The sequence below is a fragment of the Phytophthora ramorum genome (assembly GCF_020800215.1).
Source record: "Phytophthora ramorum isolate Pr-102 chromosome Unknown Phyram_PR-102_s0023, whole genome shotgun sequence".
Lineage (NCBI taxonomy): Eukaryota > Oomycota > Peronosporomycetes > Peronosporales > Peronosporaceae > Phytophthora > Phytophthora ramorum.
In genome coordinates, this window is record NW_027150669.1 from 337,131 (window position 1) to 355,055 (window position 17,925).

The 17,925-nt window shown below is 52.3% G+C and overlaps 2 protein-coding genes across 2 annotated transcripts; both read left to right on the forward strand.

Moving 5' to 3' along the window:
• Nucleotides 1-1,973: 1,973 nt before the first annotated feature.
• KRP23_14912 (uncharacterized protein) lies at nucleotides 1,974-2,561 on the forward strand (the record flags this gene model as incomplete). Its single annotated transcript, XM_067885790.1, has 1 exon — nucleotides 1,974-2,561. One exon carries the CDS (start codon nucleotides 1,974-1,976, stop codon nucleotides 2,559-2,561), a length of 588 nt encoding a protein of 195 aa, XP_067737068.1.
• Nucleotides 2,562-4,699: 2,138 nt separating this feature from the next.
• KRP23_14913 (uncharacterized protein) lies at nucleotides 4,700-5,935 on the forward strand (the record flags this gene model as incomplete). The annotated part of the gene is made up of 1 exon (XM_067885792.1): nucleotides 4,700-5,935. The coding sequence occupies one exon, from the start codon at nucleotides 4,700-4,702 to the stop codon at nucleotides 5,933-5,935; it is 1,236 nt and encodes a 411-aa protein (XP_067737069.1).
• Nucleotides 5,936-17,925: the final 11,990 nt, after the last annotated feature.

A 17,925-nucleotide genomic window follows, 5' to 3' on the forward strand; every position in this document is an offset into this window, starting at 1 on the left:
GATGAAGGCCTGATCAACACCATGAACGATATTTCCTCGGTATGGAACGACTTGGTCTCCACCCTTACACTGCACCGTGATTTGCGGTTGAATGGACAGTGCTCGATGTCGACCTGCACCACGGGTCGGGCGCATGCTGCCTGCCAATCGGACCATCCTCGTAAATAAATCTCAGGTTCACCAAACTGATTGCTGTATTTGCGTTCGTTGTCATCCAAGAAGGTCATAATTACATAAATAGAATGTCAAACTGACGAGTATTTAACGATATTGAATTCTCCTTTGCTAAATACGTATTTAACCCTAGTTAAGTATAACACTATTTTACAACTCTAACCGTATGCCACCAGATGCTCCGGTTGCGATTCGCAACTCGCGAAAGACAGACGCAGTTTTCGACGCTCAGCCAGGTCGCTTTTATCATCGACGCACCAGATCGTAGAGGTCTGCTTCAAGCAGACGGGTTTATGCCAGCTTTGCTTCGTCGTGATCCCTCTGATCCTCTGCGGCTCATTTGATGTTTGTATCACAGAGGGTCTCCAGCATATCCCGAGATGGCTTCCCGAAGACAGCTGCTTAAACTGAAGCTGACGAGAGCACTTATCGTTACTTATCGTTACCATAGTAAGGTTACTATGGTACTACTATTAATAGCGCTGTACTTCGTCACTCCCCAACTCCTCCAGGAAAAGCAAGAGAAGCTTCTACAGGGGATGTATCGACACAACTCAAGCTTCCACTGGCCAACTTACTATGAATTATTTCACTTAGACGTAAAGAGCTGTCCTCCCATCACTACTCGGGGCGTTGGGGCAGTGAGTCTACATTTTGGAGGTGCAGCTACACCGCCAAAACCGCCGCGCCGCGCAGCCCATTATGTGGATAGTACCGTCGGATTCGTAATAGCACGAGAATTTGCTGTCACAACGAATTCCTTGTCTTTCGGGATAAAGGTTCTGCACCTCTTTTCCATGATATCCATGCACTTAACGAAAGGCATCCCAAGGTTGTCGCGTAAACGTAATACTGTTTATTATATACATGACCCTGCCATTCTACAGTAAAGGACACCCGCAGATCCAGGTGGCGCTCCGGAACAGAATCTGTATCAAGCTTTTGTAGGTGTACTTCGTTGAACATTATTAATAGTAGTATCCAGGACGACCAGGGTACATTATCCATGTCTTCACCATGCTGAAGACTTGGCCGTCTACTGCACAATGGGTATCTTCGGAAAGAGGCTGGCTCTGCACGAACGAACAGGAAAGGTAAAGGGGAGCACCCAGCCACCATGAACTAAACAGGATTTGCACAACACTGCCCTCCTTGCACAGTGGTCTCCTCGTTTTGGTTGTTCGAAGCGGTCGTCCGTCCTCAATGTATTGCCGACTCATTCGTCAATTTGCCTCGCCTCGACTTGCTCTCCGCGTTCACACAGGATGATTGCCCCCGTCAAGTGTTTGCTGGCTTCGGCCCTAGCTGTCACCGTTGTGAACGGTCACGGCTACATGACCGACCCCAAGGTGACGTTCACCGCCCAGGCCGGCGACCCGACGCAGTACATCGCTACCATCGAGTCTACCGCTTCCGGTCTCACCGGCACTTTCAACGGTGCCCCGTCGGACAACGTGGCAGCTTTCACAAAGGCGTTTGGATCAAGCAAGTATTCGTCTCTAAAAGAGTTCATCAACGACAAGGCCACCGTCACGGTGACGGGTGCTACACTCACTTGCGGTTCGTGCGACCCGAAGGAGGAAGCGCAACCGATGCCGAAGTCGACCATGGAGTGGTCGCACTCAGACTCGGAGGGCTTCACAGCCTCTCACGAGGGTCCGTGTGAGGTTTGGTGCGACGATGTTCGCACGTTTCAGGACGACGACTGCCCGGCGAACTATCCTATGGTTCCTGCCCAACTGCCTTTCGATCGCGATGCCTGCATGGGCTCTAGTACTCTCACCTTCTACTGGATGGCCATGCACTCGTCCACCTGGCAGGTGTACGTCAACTGCGCTCCGCTGGCGAGCACCACTTCCTCTGGCGCGACGTCCAAGTACGCGGTGGGTAGCTCCAGCTCCAAGACGTCGAACAGTACGTCACCGGCGACCACGGACGCCCCCTCCACCGCTACGGATGCTCCAACCGCTCAAACCACCACGGCCCCGTCGACACCTTCGACGACCACGGCCCCATCGACGCCTTCGACGACCACTGCCCCGTCGACGCCTTCATGGACCACTGCTCCTTCGACACCGTCGGCGACCACTGCCCCTTCCACCACCTCGGCTCCGGAAACGACTACTGCGCCTACGACGGACCAGTCGGACTGCGGTTCGTATGATGTCGCAGGCTCCGAGTCCGAGTGCGGCTCTTACGACGTTGCTGGCTCCGAATCGGATTGCGGTTCGTACGGTGTTGCCGGTAGCGAGTCAGACTGCGGCTCCTACGGCGTCGCAGGTGGAAGCGGAGACGACGTCACTCAAACCGCCGGCTCGCAGACCAGCTTTGACTTTAATGCTGCCAAGGGCACGAACAACGCTGGCACAGTGGCGCCGTACGTTTAGAAGAAGAGTGTGGTGGGATCCGAAGTCCTCTTGTTTGTAGTGTAGTGTAAAACGTGACGAAGCCATCAATGATCAATGTGTGCTATGAATCGGATATTATCCTTCCTGTGGAATACATGTGCTACAGCAATACATGCACACGCATGTATTGCATGGCGACGCCGATGACGCTGCAAGTACAATACCTGATCGACACCGCATCATCCTGCAACCGCGTAAACTGGTGCCGCATAATCTCGCACCAATGCGGCGGAGCCTGATGGACTAGCGGCGATGGTGCTACAGTAGATGGTGCTGCTGCAGGGCAGGCCACTCTGACATTTAGTGAGGCAAGTAAAACTAGGAATAGGACCAAGGTACTGCTTGCCTACTACATGTAATGGAACTCACTTCGCAATCTGCAATCAGCGCGCAAGCCTCACAATACCTGCCCATCGCCGATGCGTACAGAATGGAATCTACATGTACGGCGGTTATTGCCGCGCTTGGTTGCGTGCAGCAAACTCCATTGAAGAGGCAGTGAGTGCCAACTCCTACTAAAACAACGATGCCAAAACGGGAAATGGACGACGGAGCACTCCTTCCGTCAAGAGTTATGCTGTAGTTATAATAGTCGAGCTCTATCAACCCATTATTCACCGAAGGGCGTCCTACAGGTACGTAGCCTACAGAGTCCGAAAGGGTTAATGCCTGAGCCGGCTATCACCATGCAACCCTCCCCGCCTCCAGATAGGCACACGGTGGCACTAGTAAACTTTTCTGCTTACGTCTTGTCTTGAAGCAAACTTGGACGGTGCGCAGTCTCGTCATGCAGGTCGCGTGGCGTGACATCCGTTGAGCAGCCCTCGGGTCAACGCGGCATTCTCCTCAAGCCTTACGTCCGCGCTGGGAGGTCCGCCAAGAATAGCATTTTTAGATGTGACGAGTAGTTCTCTAGCAGCGAACAACGAGCTGTCGGAACTCCTTCAGCGATCTTCTTCTTCTTCTTTCTCCTCCTCTTCGCCTCCGCGGAGGACGACGCTTGCGCGCTGGAGCTTGGAGACTGGATGAGTACGCTTGACGGAGCGAAATGAAAAGTGAGAGCTTGCTGGAGCAGTGAAACCTCGGGCGTACCCAACAACACCTTCGAGAACACCTTCGAATCGGCAGCGGATGCCGTGCTCATGAGAACAATGTTGAAGTGCGTACGGCCAACAATGTGAGGGAGGCAATTGCGTAGATGGTATACAATATGACTGATAGTGCAGAGCTTTAGGTTAGACTTGAGAGAGCTGCACGGACAGATCTTCCCATATCTGGACTGGGCAGTAGAGACAGACCCCCTCGGTAATGTTTTACACTGTGAAACATACGAAAGGTCATCAATCAAAAGCCGACATTCACGTGTCGCCTGTGGACTTCAGACTTGTCGTACCCTCTGACATCGATGAATGGGGGTTAAAATACATGCGTTAATTTGTGAGCGACTTCGCTAACGGCACCCGTCGTCTGCTGTCCACGAACGCCTACTGCGTTCCTGGAACCTTCGCGCCGCGGTCCACATCTTGGCGTCGATGTCAGCTTGAGGGACGTGATGCCGACGACGTCGTCAAATCGCCATTCCCTCAGCTGGTATTATAGCTGAAGCTGCACAAGCGAAGGTTTCACCTACGATAACCACTACAGCGCCTCATGCATCGCTCCAGCAACACACAAGGCGGCAGGTTGGCATGAGACTCACATGATGTGAACCACAACAAGACTCAATAAATGGTGAGGGAGGATCTCGCGAGATGGTGCTTCCAAATCGCATCGGCACGATTCGAGCAGTCGAGAGCGCGACTAGCCCTATTTCGATAGTCGATGCATCGTGCGGGACCCGACACACTGTGCAAGCTGCAGCTGCTCCACCGGAAAGACAAGTACATGTACTTGCATATTCAGTAGAGGGACTCGAGCCGAGCTTACTCTTACCCAACGCACTCTCCGGAGTTCATCATGAACTTCGTAGGCTTCCCCACGCATCCTTCCTCGGACCCAGACAGCACAACGCCACCCAGTCACTCGTCGCACCTTTCCCTCGAACCGGCAAACTGGTAGCCGTCGACTGTTTCTCATTCCTCAATTTCCGTTGGTACTGCGAAGTACACCGCTAAAAAATGGTGTCCTGTTCGTTCGCTGCTCTGGCATTCACCGCCGCTACGCTGGCTCTGCACGTTGATGCACACAGCTACATGATCGATCCGATGCCCACGTGGCCCGTGTCCTGGGCCACCAACAACTTCGCGGCCACCATCGCCGGACAGACCTACCTGCCGTGTCCCGATGGCATGTCGTACTCGACGGCCCCGGAGCTGAACACGGAGGCCTACTGGACTGCCTTCAACGAGAGCACGTACACGTCCCTCAAGGACCTCGTGGACAAGACAGGCGAGGTGCAGACCCTGTCGCCGTTCGGGACTGCTACACTGGAGTGCGGCTTCTCACTCGCGAACGGAACGGCCCGAGACCTGCCCTCCGAGTACGTCGAGTGGAACCAACTCACAGAGGGCCACGACGGCCCGTGTGAGGTCTGGTGCGACGATGTGCTGGCCTTCGAGGACGACAACTGTGTTGTGAACTACCCGGACTCCCCATCGCAGTGGCCATACGACGTCTCCAAGTGCGAAGGCGCCTCGCAGCTCACGGCCTACTGGATCGCTCTGCATGGCCTCCCGTGGCAAGTGTATATCAACTGCGTCCCGCTGACTGGAGTGGTGAATGGCACCACCGTGGATGCGTCGTCAGGATCGGAGTCGGTTCCTACTACTACGACCACTGCTCCTTCAACGACCACCGCGACCCCCACTGCAACGACGACGACCGCTACAACTGCTTCTGCTGCAACGACGTCAACTCCTACTGCCACAACCGCTTCCTCTACTGCTGCTGAGGCTGGTGACTCAGAATGCGGCTCGTTGGATGTGGCTGGCTCAGACGAATCTGACTGCGGCTCCCTTGATGTGGCTGGTTCGGACGACTCTGACTGTGGATCCTTTGATGTTGCTGGCGACGATGCCGACGAGTCTACGTCGACTTCTACTGGTACTCCGACCTCAACGTCGACGTCGAGCACTACTGCTTCGTCAGTGGCGGGTGAGTCCGACCCGGAAGAGATCGCAGGTGATGCTGAGACTGCTAGCTACATCGAAGACTCAGAGTGCGGCTCACTTGACATGGCTGAGGATGACTCAGAGTGTGCATCGTTGGACATGGCCGAGGACTCAGAGTGCGGCTCTCTCGACATTGCCGAGAGCACCGAATCCGACATCGCGTACACAGGCTCCACAACGGGCATCAACTTCGACAGTATCCAAGGTACGGCTACTGTCGGAACGGTGACACCGCAAGCCTAGAAACGTAAATAACTCTCAAAATTGCCGTAGCGTAGTGTTTAGCGTGAACAAGTAAGCGCCCAGGCGCGATAAGTCGTGTTGGATATACCACTGATTCCCCCAGGATGCATCGCAAATTTCGCACGAAATACGATCTAGGCCTGTTGCTGTTGAGCGATCACCGCATACATGTTATCTGCCATCGAGAATAATAGGATGGTGTATATATTGTGCTTCTCATCTACTTTCCTCCGATTCAGAGATACGGGGGTCCGAGATAGCGGGCATCTCAGAGAAGATGAGATGCTAAAGGGCTCGTTGGCCAAGCAAGTGGAAATATGACTTCGTGTGTAACCCCGTGGAAGGTGTTACGACGATGGAGGTGTTGTCAATAGAGGAGCTGCTCGGCGATTGTGGTGGTGCTACATTTGTCGCGTCGGCACTACACGGCAGCGATGACACTGACGAGGATGTAGAAGCAGAGGAGCACGAAGACCCTTTAGTGGCGCTCACGACAATCGAGAAAACTGATGCAATCCGATCGGTGTTCTTCATGCTGACAGAACCCCGATGTAGAAACGAAGGTATTGTCTGGCCTTCGGACGCTGCAGGAGCGACTATGGGAACAGCAACGTGAAGAGTAGGAATCAACGCGGAGGCAGACATCGAGCCGAAGCCTTTTCAGTATGTAATGTGGCGCTGAACAAGTATGAAAGTGCATATTTTTAATATATTGGAAAAAATCCCAATCGAGCACTAAGTTTGACGTTTAGCATGTATGCGGAGGTATCCGTTGAGGCGGATACCTTTATTTCCGGAAGCATGAGGCTTCGCATCTTAGGTAACCACTCTGCCAACAATAGACATAGCGGTAGGCAGAAGCAGTGGAGAGAGAACCATTCGGGTTTTCTCCCAGCAGCACAGCCTCACCGCGCCCTTCAACTCTCAATGAACACATTTTTCCCCCAAGCCGGTTGCGTGATGGAAACAATTAATATGAGCCTCATTATGCCCTCATCCTGGTACTGCTTCAAAATCGTGCCTGACATACCGGACAACTTAATACTTGGCTTATCTAATATCTTGGTGAACTCAATCACTTCTCGATCCACCGACTCAAACCTAGGACAACTGTTTGCTTGTCTAGTCGATCCTGCCTTGCGAAGCGCGGATACGTACGCCTTGCTTCAACCCTGCCGTTTCCCAAGCTGTTTTCTATAATACTGGAAGCACGCAAGCGGTTCTTCAGTCCAAAGTTTGGATTCCAAACGGACGAGCTCTTTTCAGCAGCAGTCAAACTCTCTCTCATGGTCAAGTCGGACGTGTACATCTCCCTGATCGTCTTTTCCTAGCTGGACCTGTGGGCGATGCAATATCACCGAGGTACGCACAGTATCGCTCTACACAGTACTCCAACGTCCTGATACTCGTGGACTCCATTCCTTCTTTTAGGCTGATATCATCTTCCTCTTCGTCAACCTCCCTTAGACAGTCACTTGTTTTGAGACCATTAATAAGTTTGGACTGACCAAATAACAACCTCCGTCCTCACTGGCTTGGCATAGCTTATAATATACCGATACGCATTATGGTGTGCGTTTAGTAGCCTTGGAACAGCCTTCAACTAACGCAATGGTAGTCTCTTGGAGCTCAAGACTTCGCCGGCACTCGCCCATGGACTCGCTGAGCATTCACTCGTTCGAGAGAATAACGGGGACAGTGGCATTCGCTGTCGTGTGTAAATCTCCCACTGGTGTGCCACCCCAAATCTCAAGGGATTTGTGTGCGACTCCTGAGCCCGACGAACGGGCGGCTTCGCGATGAGGTCGAAGTCCAGCAGAGTAAAACTGGTTGCGATCGTTGACCTAGGCGCGTTTGTGGCACAATTCGGCGATACCATTGATGGCTCATTGCTTGGCGGTGCACGTGTCGGTCCAGCCAAGCTCACCGCGTTGCCAGAGAACTTTGACACGCCACACTCTTGGTCTTGCGACTTCGCAGTAATTCTCAACTTGGCGTGCGTCTTGCACAAATCTCGAATCTGCCTGAACTTCTGGCAGTTTGGCACGCTGCAACGTCGACCACCTCCGTGACGGAGGCATACTCCACGATGTTGCGAAAGCTTCTCGCATCCTTCCACGGAGCACCGACGACCACCGCCATGTTTCACGCACAAAGCTCGAGTCTGAGCGAGTTTCCCGCAGCTTGGGACTCGGCAACGCATTCCTCCTCCGTGACCCTTGCAAAGTCGTCTAGTCTGCGCCCTCTTGGTGCAGCCAGGCTCGCTGCACTCGGTAGGCTTTCGGGAACTTGTTGATTTGGTCATGATTTACTCGGTGTAGTGTGTTGGAGCGTGCAAATATCGGAATAGTAAACGATTCAGGCCACAAAGTGTGTATGCATCGTAATTCACTGGGGATTGGGGGTATTTTCTGGTACAGATGGCACCTCATTGTTTCGATATCCCGATATTATTGATCATTGCTTCAAACAAATCTAGTACAGATCAACTTGTACATTTATAATCCCTCCGAAATCGATTTGATATCCCCCACCATGGATGAACCTTGCACATGTATCGATTTGAGACTCATACGCCGTACGAATCCGTTGTTGGTACGTACTTAAGGGAGTGATAACTGTACTAATACGTCTTTTTCAAGATTGCAGGCCGCACACAAACGACGTGGTAGAGGAAGACGCAGCCTGATGGGCCAAGTAGAAAGCGAGTTAATTCGAACTGACACCTTCATTCTCCAACTCTGGTAACATCACTATGGGCAAATGCATACCAGCGTAATCAATCTAGCTTACAGATTCTCTCAACGAAATTTGACGGACAGAAAGTCCTATCATAGCCAGCAATAGAGCTATCAACAGTTTTGGTGGTGAGCGCATAACCTGAACTAGTTAAAGCCACACGGTATCATAGTTTTTGCCACCATACGCTCACCTAAACTACAGAGTAGACTTTGTCTACCAACAAGACAACGCATCGATCCATACGTCTAAGGAGACTATAGCGTTTTTTGAGGAGCAGGAGATCAAATTGCTCGACTGGCCCGCCCGCTCACCCGACCGTAACTCCATAGCAAATCTATGGGCATTGTTGGCTCGGAAGGTGTACCCAAATACACGACAGTACGCCAATGTAGTTGAGCTGTTGCTATATTAGCTGCGTGGCACGGCGTCGATCATGCGACGCTAGTAAAGTTGATTAAGTGGATGCCACGACGCTGCATTGAAGTGATTGAGAAGAAGGGTGATAAGGCACACTGTTAATACAATCATTTCAGTACAATGACCTTGATTTTACTATGGTAATAGTGCCCGGAAGTTTGGATCACTTAGTCAAATCGGTTTATTGTATGGGAGCTACCCCTCAAATCCACAAAACCTGTGTGGTTAGTACAAACACCGTGCTACTCCAGATACCAGGAACAATATATCTAAAGTGCAGCGCTAGAGCTTAAAAATTGAGTGAGTTGCGCGCAAAGTGTGGGTGGGCGCATTAATTTGGCCAGGAGTGTTGTTGCGAGTCGTCCCGGAATGGGACAGTTCAACATTGCCGTATAGAAGCGAGGAGCTAGACAGGAGTCGTAACAACAGACGCAAGCAAACCGTAAATGCAAAAATACAGCGTGTTACGTTGGTTTCCGGGTACATTCACGACTGATCCTTCTTCTTTACCTTCTCAGCGGGAGCAAGCCGCCCCCCCGACCGCTCAAGTCATCCGCATACCGCCAGCGCATCTCACGCGGCGTGGTGACTGCACGCGCGACATTCCTTCTCCTTCTTATCCTTGTCCTTTGTCTTCTTCAGGTCTTTTGGCTCGGGGCCGACTGGTCGTGTCACCCGTCCTGTCGCTGCTTCTTTGCGGAGTGCCACCGACGCCGCCAGATCGGTTGTGGGGCCAGGCAGACTCAATAGCTACTGTCGATCATTTCCCTGTCCCACAGACCTCATTTCTACCAATAGCAATCGACTCGGTTGGGGCCGTACGTTTCCGGAATCCGAGACCGGGCCTGATGACCGCCCTGTATCTCTGGCTCTTCAAGTTGCATCAGTGTTGACCCATCCGGCCGACGGCCGGAACCGCGCCCAAGACGGCGTTCACCATTTTCACTCGTGGCAGTGTATCATGTTGATTACGCGAGACACAGCCTTCCCCCGAGCGATTTATCGAGAACGACGACAGTATTGACGTCTCTATGTTTCTCTTAAGCGATTTGAAGCAACGGTGGCATGTAATGGGTCTGCTTAGACCCACTATTTTAGCTTACACGTGTGCGCACGTGTATGAGGAAGCGTAGGAGTATTTAACTTAGATTCAGTATGCTTGTATCCACAAACATACTGAAACTTAGACAAAAGAACCGAACGATAGCTTTGGTGCATAAATAAGAACTGAACTGATTGTTAACTGAGTTTCCTCCTAAAACTGATAATGAGGGGTTCTGCAATCGGATGGCTGGCAGAATCCCTACCTAATCAATGATTCTTATTGGTAAAAAGATGTTGCTTTCTATCAGTCATATCTGTTTGCTATGAATGTGGACCACTCTATGGAGTGGTCAGCCTGAATGTATCCATTAGTGCGTGTTGCACTACGGTAGGAGGTGAACCGACCGTGTAGCCCCGCTACACCATCCCCCCGTTAGGATTTGACGTGCCGGTCCCGACACGTCAATCCAGAATTTCTTCGGGAGAACACGTGCTCATTCTTAATGAGCACGCCAACGACGTCTTCGACTAAGACGCCGGATACTTCGGCAGCAACAAGTGTTGTCGTCGCCTCCAAGGCGACGACGGCCGCTGCCTCAGCCACAACCGCTATTGGCATCGCCTCGACGGCGATGACGACAAGCGCGGCAACAGAGGGTCACCACTCTGTTGCCAAGTACCACAGGAAATGGCAAGAAAAACATGCCATTCAAAACAAGACAGGCACGATATCATTGCTGTCGAGACTGGCATGAGCACCTACTCTCCTGGTGGAGTGGGTGTTCCCCTCAACTGTCAGAGCGAAATCGAGGAGGGAGAGCCGGAAGGAGACAAGGATGCCTTGTCTCCGGCCCACAAAGACTCCAATGTGGGTCTGCGTCGTCCACGCGAGGACGACTCGAACGCTTCGGGCCCGAAGCGTTCGCGCAGCGGCAGTGAAACATCGCTCGCTGTCGCTGGAGCGTTAACGACTCCGCGGGGTGGAGACGACTCCACTCCGTCCGTTGTTCCTGCGGCCTCGCGCACTGAGCCAGTGCGCGAGCCGTGGATGCCGTCTCAGTTTGAGATCAGCAGCCGAATCGGTGCGACTGTGACACCGAATCTGTACGCGCTGTAATCGCGCAACGCCATCGTTAACGATGACGCCGCAAAGGGGTTTCGCTTTGATCCGTTAACGAATCAAAGGCGCGACTACTACATCGGGCTCTTCCATGAGCTCCGATGGTTTGCGAGCAAGAAGACTTCTCGCAGAAGCAAAGTGCCCGAGTGGCAGGCACTTTATCAGAGTTGGAGCGCCTTTGTTGAAAACTTCAACAACAATCCCGCTGGCTATCGCGACCGGATTAGCCAGGCGCGGGAGCGCTACGAGAAGTTCTCGAAGCGTGGTAAACTTGAACGACTGCACCATGGTGCAGTCGGTATTGGACTTCCTTGCGCAGTGCCTTACGACACTGCTTGTGAGTACTGCTACCCCGGAGCAGTACGCATCACTGAGCGGGACGTCAACGGGTACACGTCCATGTGTGTACCTGACGACCTCAAGACCCTGCGCGCCAGTTTTCAGGCGCAGGCGTCTTCTAGTGCTGCGGATAATCGCAGCACTTATCCGAGTGCTGTAGGCGACTACAGCTCTCGTCCAAATTTTACGCCCTTCAGCGGAGGTGGGGGTGGCGGCCTTCGTACGCCGTCACCATTTCCGGAATGTCCCCCATCAGGCCATTCTGTGATTCCACGTATCGTGTTGGGGAGGAAATCCTCTCCAACGAATTCGAAAATGAACCGGACCTCGGGTCTGGTTCCGATGACCAACAATTCGCTGGACGATCCAGCGAGTTGCCCCGCGTGCGTCTCGCAACGGGGGGTGGGGGCGGCGGGAAGACGCCCCGGGTTTGGTCAACCAAACCTTGAGTCTCACCTGGAGGCTGTTGAACGTCTCCAAGCGTCGCCGTTCACTGCTCTGCGTCAGGAGCTGAGCTTGTTGAAGGCTCAGTTCGCGGAGGTTGCGCAGACGACCTCGACCTTCACGTTCGAGGTCGGGACGAGGCTCTCTGCCACCTTGAAGCGCGTTGCCGCGCTCGAGAGCGCTTTGGCAAGTCACCAGACGTAGGTGACTCGTGCTGCACGTACGGCTTCAGTCGCCCAACGTAAAACATTGGGTGCAAGCGCATGCTGGACGGTATGTCCAGTGTGTACGCGTTGCCATGCTTCGCCAACACGGTGAATGGCCCAATGAAGCACGGAGAAAGCTTGCTTGCTCCGAAATCGGAAACTGCATGTTTAGCTAGGTTCTGCGTAGCTAACAGAACTAATGAACCAACTTTGAATTCATTTGTGTTTTCTCTGCCGGTGTTATCGGCATTCAGTTTCTGTCGATCGACAGAAGCTGCTATCGCGTCCTGGACAAACCGAATTACGGCTTGTCGACGCTGGACAAAGTCCATTGCATCCGAGCTGAACCCCTGGTTCAGTTCGTGCTCCTTGTTCGCAGCAGGCCCGGCCTGCGCGTGATGTTTGTTGTCGTTTAAAGTGTCTACGCCCGTCGTAGACACTGTCTTGTCGTCGCCATGACTGCGCGCAGTACGTGCGCGAGTCGTCACAGCTGATGCATTGCTTGTATCAGCGTGCTTATCCGGTTGTTTTGAATTAACCGGATACCCTCCCCCACTTAAGGAAGGAGCTACCGCACCGAGTACGCTCGGTACGCGTGGGTGCCTCATGACATTCACATAGAACGGTGTGTGTCCTGTCGAGACATGCACCAAGTTGTTGATGGCGAACTCCGCCATCGGCAAGCAGTCGCTGCATTGATGGAACGAGTGCGCGTAGCTCATCATGGTGTCAACCAACACGCGGTTGACACGCTCGCTTTGTCCGTCGGACTGCGGGTGATCCGCAGTCGACATGGACAACTGCGTCCCAAGAAGTGTAAACACTTCTTGCCAGAATCGCGCTGTAAAGCGCGGATCCCGATCCGACACGATGTCGAGTGGCATACCATGGTGTCTAAACACCATGTCGACAAACAGACATGCCGTCTGTTTGGCTGTCACCTCGGCTGGTACTGCAGCAAGATGCACCATCTTGCTGAAGCGGTCAACAAAGACCACCATACCAGTCCTCCTCTTGTCGTCTTGCGGAAGACCAAAACCAAAGTCCATTGAAATGGACTGTCAGCACTCCGACGGAGTCGGTAGTGATTGAAGTGGAGCCTGCGAGTTGGGCACAGGCTTCACATGCTGGCATACCTCGCAAGCACGAACGTACTTGCGTACCCATTTGTACTGGTGACTCCAATAGAAGTCATGCGTGAGAAGCAAATACGTCTTCTCACGGCCAGGATGTCCCGATGTCGGGGCATCGTGGTACTCATACGTGATCTTGAACTTCAACTCATGATCATCCGGCACGACAATGCGATCTGCGTTGTCGTCGACTGCGCTGTAAAGCAGCAGACCATTGTGTACACGATAACGATGTACACGAGCACGAAGGTGTTTTGCCAGCTTCTGACGAGACTTGTCAGAAGATGTGGAGAAGTACTCCAACAACTGCTTCGCGTCCGCGTCGTGCGCGTATGCGGCCTTCACGCCGTCCAATATGGACGACGAGGGAGTAGTCGTCCGGACGACACCAACTGCGTTATCGTTGACCTCGTGGACAGCATAATCTGGTCTACGCGAAAGTGCGTCGGCCACGACATTCAACCTTCCAGGTTTGCACTTAACCTGGAAGTTGTATTCCGCAAAGAATGATAGCCACCGTGCCATTCTTTGTGATATGTGCGGCGACTTGATCGCCGTACGCAACGATGCGTGGTCGGTGTAGACCACGAATGATCTATTCCCAAGTAGATACACTCGAATTTTGCGATTGGTTGTAGACCACACGATCACGAAGGTCGTGATCGTGTTGCATTAGTGCGCATCCGATCGCGAAATCGGCCGCGTCGCACACAACGTGGAATGGGCGATCTTGGTCAGCCACCACCAAGATCGGCGCCTCAGTCAAGCCCTGCTTGACTGCTTCAAAGGCCTGTTGACAATCAGCAGTCTATTCCCATGCAGCTTCTTTCTTCAAGAGCTGCGACAGCGGGCGAATCTTGCCCGCGTACTTGCACAAGTACGTGGCGAGTCCAAGGAACTGCCGAAGTTCCTTTACGTTTGAAGGCGTATGCCACTCTAATATGGAGAAGTGGGCCCAGGGAAGGTGGCGAGGTGGTGTCGGCTGTGATTGAAACGGGAAGCAGTTGGCCCGGATCGACGGGAAGTGACAAGGCAAGGAAAGATCCGTGAAAAAGACGGGGCGAATCCGGCGACGACCGTTGCTCGGTCTGTGAACCCGATCTTCGACCCCGATCGGGCAACGCGGCGGACCCCGATCCAGTAACTCGACAGACCCTGATCTTGGAATCTAGAAGAAATCAGGTCGGCAGGGATGAGTAAGCACGACAGAAGTAGGGGTAGGGGTAGCACGGAAGGATTGACAAGCTTCAAAGAAGGAACTGATAGGATAGGACAATATAAGGCTCAGTCCCGAGTTTTCTTTGTGATACGCATGTGGATTTCCTTCGTGTCCAAGGACCAGCCAAGCGTCGACCGCGTGTAACCCCTTGATAACGTGGCCCCGTCGTCTGCCCACTGGATCGGTGTACTCCCCCCCCCAAAGACCCGTGCCCAATAAGAGGGAAACGTTAAATAATACCGTCCAGGCGCCGTCCGATAACTCGACACCGAAGACGAAGAACTGTGCTGGCCTGATAACGCCGCACACAACCGAGGATACGCCGGCCCGATAAGATCGTGCGCCCGAGGACTAGGCGAGAGGAGAGTGAGACCCATGCACTAGATAAAATGGGGTCTCTCATCGTGTCGTATCCTGATAATTATTGATGGCGAAGACCAATCGCTCGGCGATCTCGTCCCAGTCTTGTTGTAGCGGGTCTTCGACATAGACTTTCACTGATTGCATAACAGTCTTGACAGACCGTTCTTGCTGCCCGTTGGCTTGTGGTCGATAGCTCAAAGTAGCCCTCGACCGAGACTGCATCGTTTCGGCGAAGGCTTGAAAGACTTCGCTCATGAAGCGTGGATCTCTGTCATGGCGAATCAAGGATGGTGCTCCGAATCGTCGGTACGCACATTCCTCAAAAGCTTGTGCTACTTTCAGTGCCGATGTGTCAGACATTGCTTTCGCGATCACAAACCCAGTGAACGAGCACTGAAACAAGTAACAGAGCTGTGTTGCCCCGGCGAGAACTCGGCAGTGGTATTACAAAGTCCATCGACACCAATTGAAAAGGTCGTTCGGCTAAAACATTGCCTGGTGAGTACCCACGGAGGTGGGGACGGCTCTTACTTGAGCTGCAGTCCAAGCATGACTTCACGTGCTTCTCCACGTCGGCGTACAAGCCGATCCAATAATAATTCATCTTCACGCGGAGGTAGGTTCTCACTATTCCTTGATGTCCACCTTCCAGCGAGTTGTGGCAATTCTGCAAAACCTCTTGAATCATCGTGGTTGGTACCACTAAACGCAGTTTCAGCCCGACATGCTCTCCGTTACCTCTACGATGACTCGATCCGAGGTAGTATAGCACGTTGTCTTCCGTTAGAATGAACTTGTCTGCCGACTTCAACGAGTCTTGAGCCACCTTGTACCCCAGGTTCTTGGTCTCTCCTCGGTGCACAGCTTTCATATTGGCCCATCTAGCGCCTCTTCGTCTTGAACTTTAGCAATTTTTCTGCGTCTCTCTGTTTGAATTGTGACTGGGTCAGTGTCTTCGGCACTTGCTTCTGGCAACGCCATATTTGGTGATTCGAGAGGTAGTCGACTGTCATCGACGAGTTCGTGTTCGACGCTGTCAGGGGTAGTCTGATCGTGTTTCCTAGTGTCCTGTGATCCTTCTTGATCTGCTCCTAGCGGTATGTCGGCAAATCTGACTTGTTTCTTTCGGTGTTTAGCTTGGCTTTTGGTCATTGCCGAGATCTCGTTGACCGGATCGACGGCAAAATTAGCGAAAGTTTTATGTGTCAGCGTGTCCCTAGCTTCCATAACTTGGATCGAGGTCACAATGGTCGGTGGTTTGGCTTCAACCACCACTTCCGCTTCGCTCACTAAGGGCTCATAAATGACTTCCTGAATCTTGTTTAGTTTCTTCAGATTGAGCTTCCGGTCCTCGTTGAGCACAACTTTCGATACCTTTGTTTCCAATGTTTCGCCTGCTAGTGAATCTGCGGCCGCGTTGAATTCTCGTGGAACATGTAGATACTTCACGGATTGTAGTTTCGCCGCGATTTCCTTGTGGTGATTCAGTAACACCATGAGCGTCTCCTTCCGGCATGCGATCACCCCTAGGGATTGCTGGATTGCGAGTTTCGAGTCTCCAACAACGACTAAGTTCTCGGCACCGTGTTCCAAGGCTGCTTTCACTCTATTATTCATGCCTGAGTATTCGGCAACGTTAACCGTGGTCTTCTCGAGATAAGGACTTGCAGCAATCACTATCTCTCAACCAGGAAGACGCCATAACACCCACAAGCAGCTGCCATATCCACCATATTTTTCAGTCTTTGCTGATCCATCGAATGAAACCACAAATCCTTGGTAATCGCGAGGTAAACGTGCATTTAGGAGTTGGGGGTCCATTCGGGTCGTTGGACAACCTTTGGTGGGTAGCGCCACCAGTGCCATAGAGTCTTCGAGGTAGACAAAGCTTGTCACCGTAGATTGATGTAGGTGTGCAAAGGCACAATCTTTTTCTTTGACTCGTTGAACTTTAAGGTGAGACGGGGATGTAGCACTGCAAACTGAACAGTCCTGCCGAAGAGCGACTTGGACTTGTGTATCCATTCCAGTGTCGAAAATCGAGTATAGATCTTGAGTGTTCGTCCAGCAAGCTGTGAGTAGCAAATCTTCAATATGTGTAGCAACGCGAGTGCTTCCTTTCGGCTGGAAGGTAATTCATCTCTGTTTCCTTCAGTACTCGTCCGGTAAAACGTACCGGGTGAAGCAGTCCATCATGTTCCTGTAACACCGTCGTACTAAGCGCCCATTCATTCGCAAAGAGCGTGATGTGAACGTCCTTCGCGCGATCAAAATGCTTCAGAATTGGTGCGTCGGCTACCTTCTTTTTCAAGGCGTCGAAACTCCGGTGGGCGACCGAGACGTCACCTCCTGGGTTAAAGCCCTCGTCTTTCAACTGGTATAATGCAGCTCCATACACTGCGAAATCTTGAATAAACTGGCTGTAATAATTCAGCGCATCAAGGAATGACTGCATCCCTTTCTTGGTTTTCGGAAAGATCAGTTGAGTTATCGCTAGCATCTTTTTCGGGTCCGCCCGTATCTCATTGAATGATATCTCGTGAGACAGGAAGTCAACTTTCGATTGGACGAAGATGCTCTTGGGAAAGCTGATGCTAATCCGGCACTCCTCAAAACGACATAATAATCGGTCCAGTGTCATCAGACAAGTGTCAAAAGACTTGCCACCGAAACAAATGTCATCAACAAATGACCGGCGATCGAATACTGGTATCAGCTAGGACTCGTCGGGTTCGCCGTTCGAAAACGTGTCCGCAATAGGGCTGTTAACCAATTGTTGGACTGGATCGGTCATATCAGAATCAGCGTGACCTGCGTCAAACTTGGTACGAGTCCTCGCTGACGCTGTGAAAGAGTTCAGCGAATCCTCGCCATTCTGCTTTCGGAGCTCACTTGCTCGTGATTCAGCTGTCAGCATTAGTTGAGCGAAATTTTGCCAATCACCTTGCGGTCGAACGAACCCC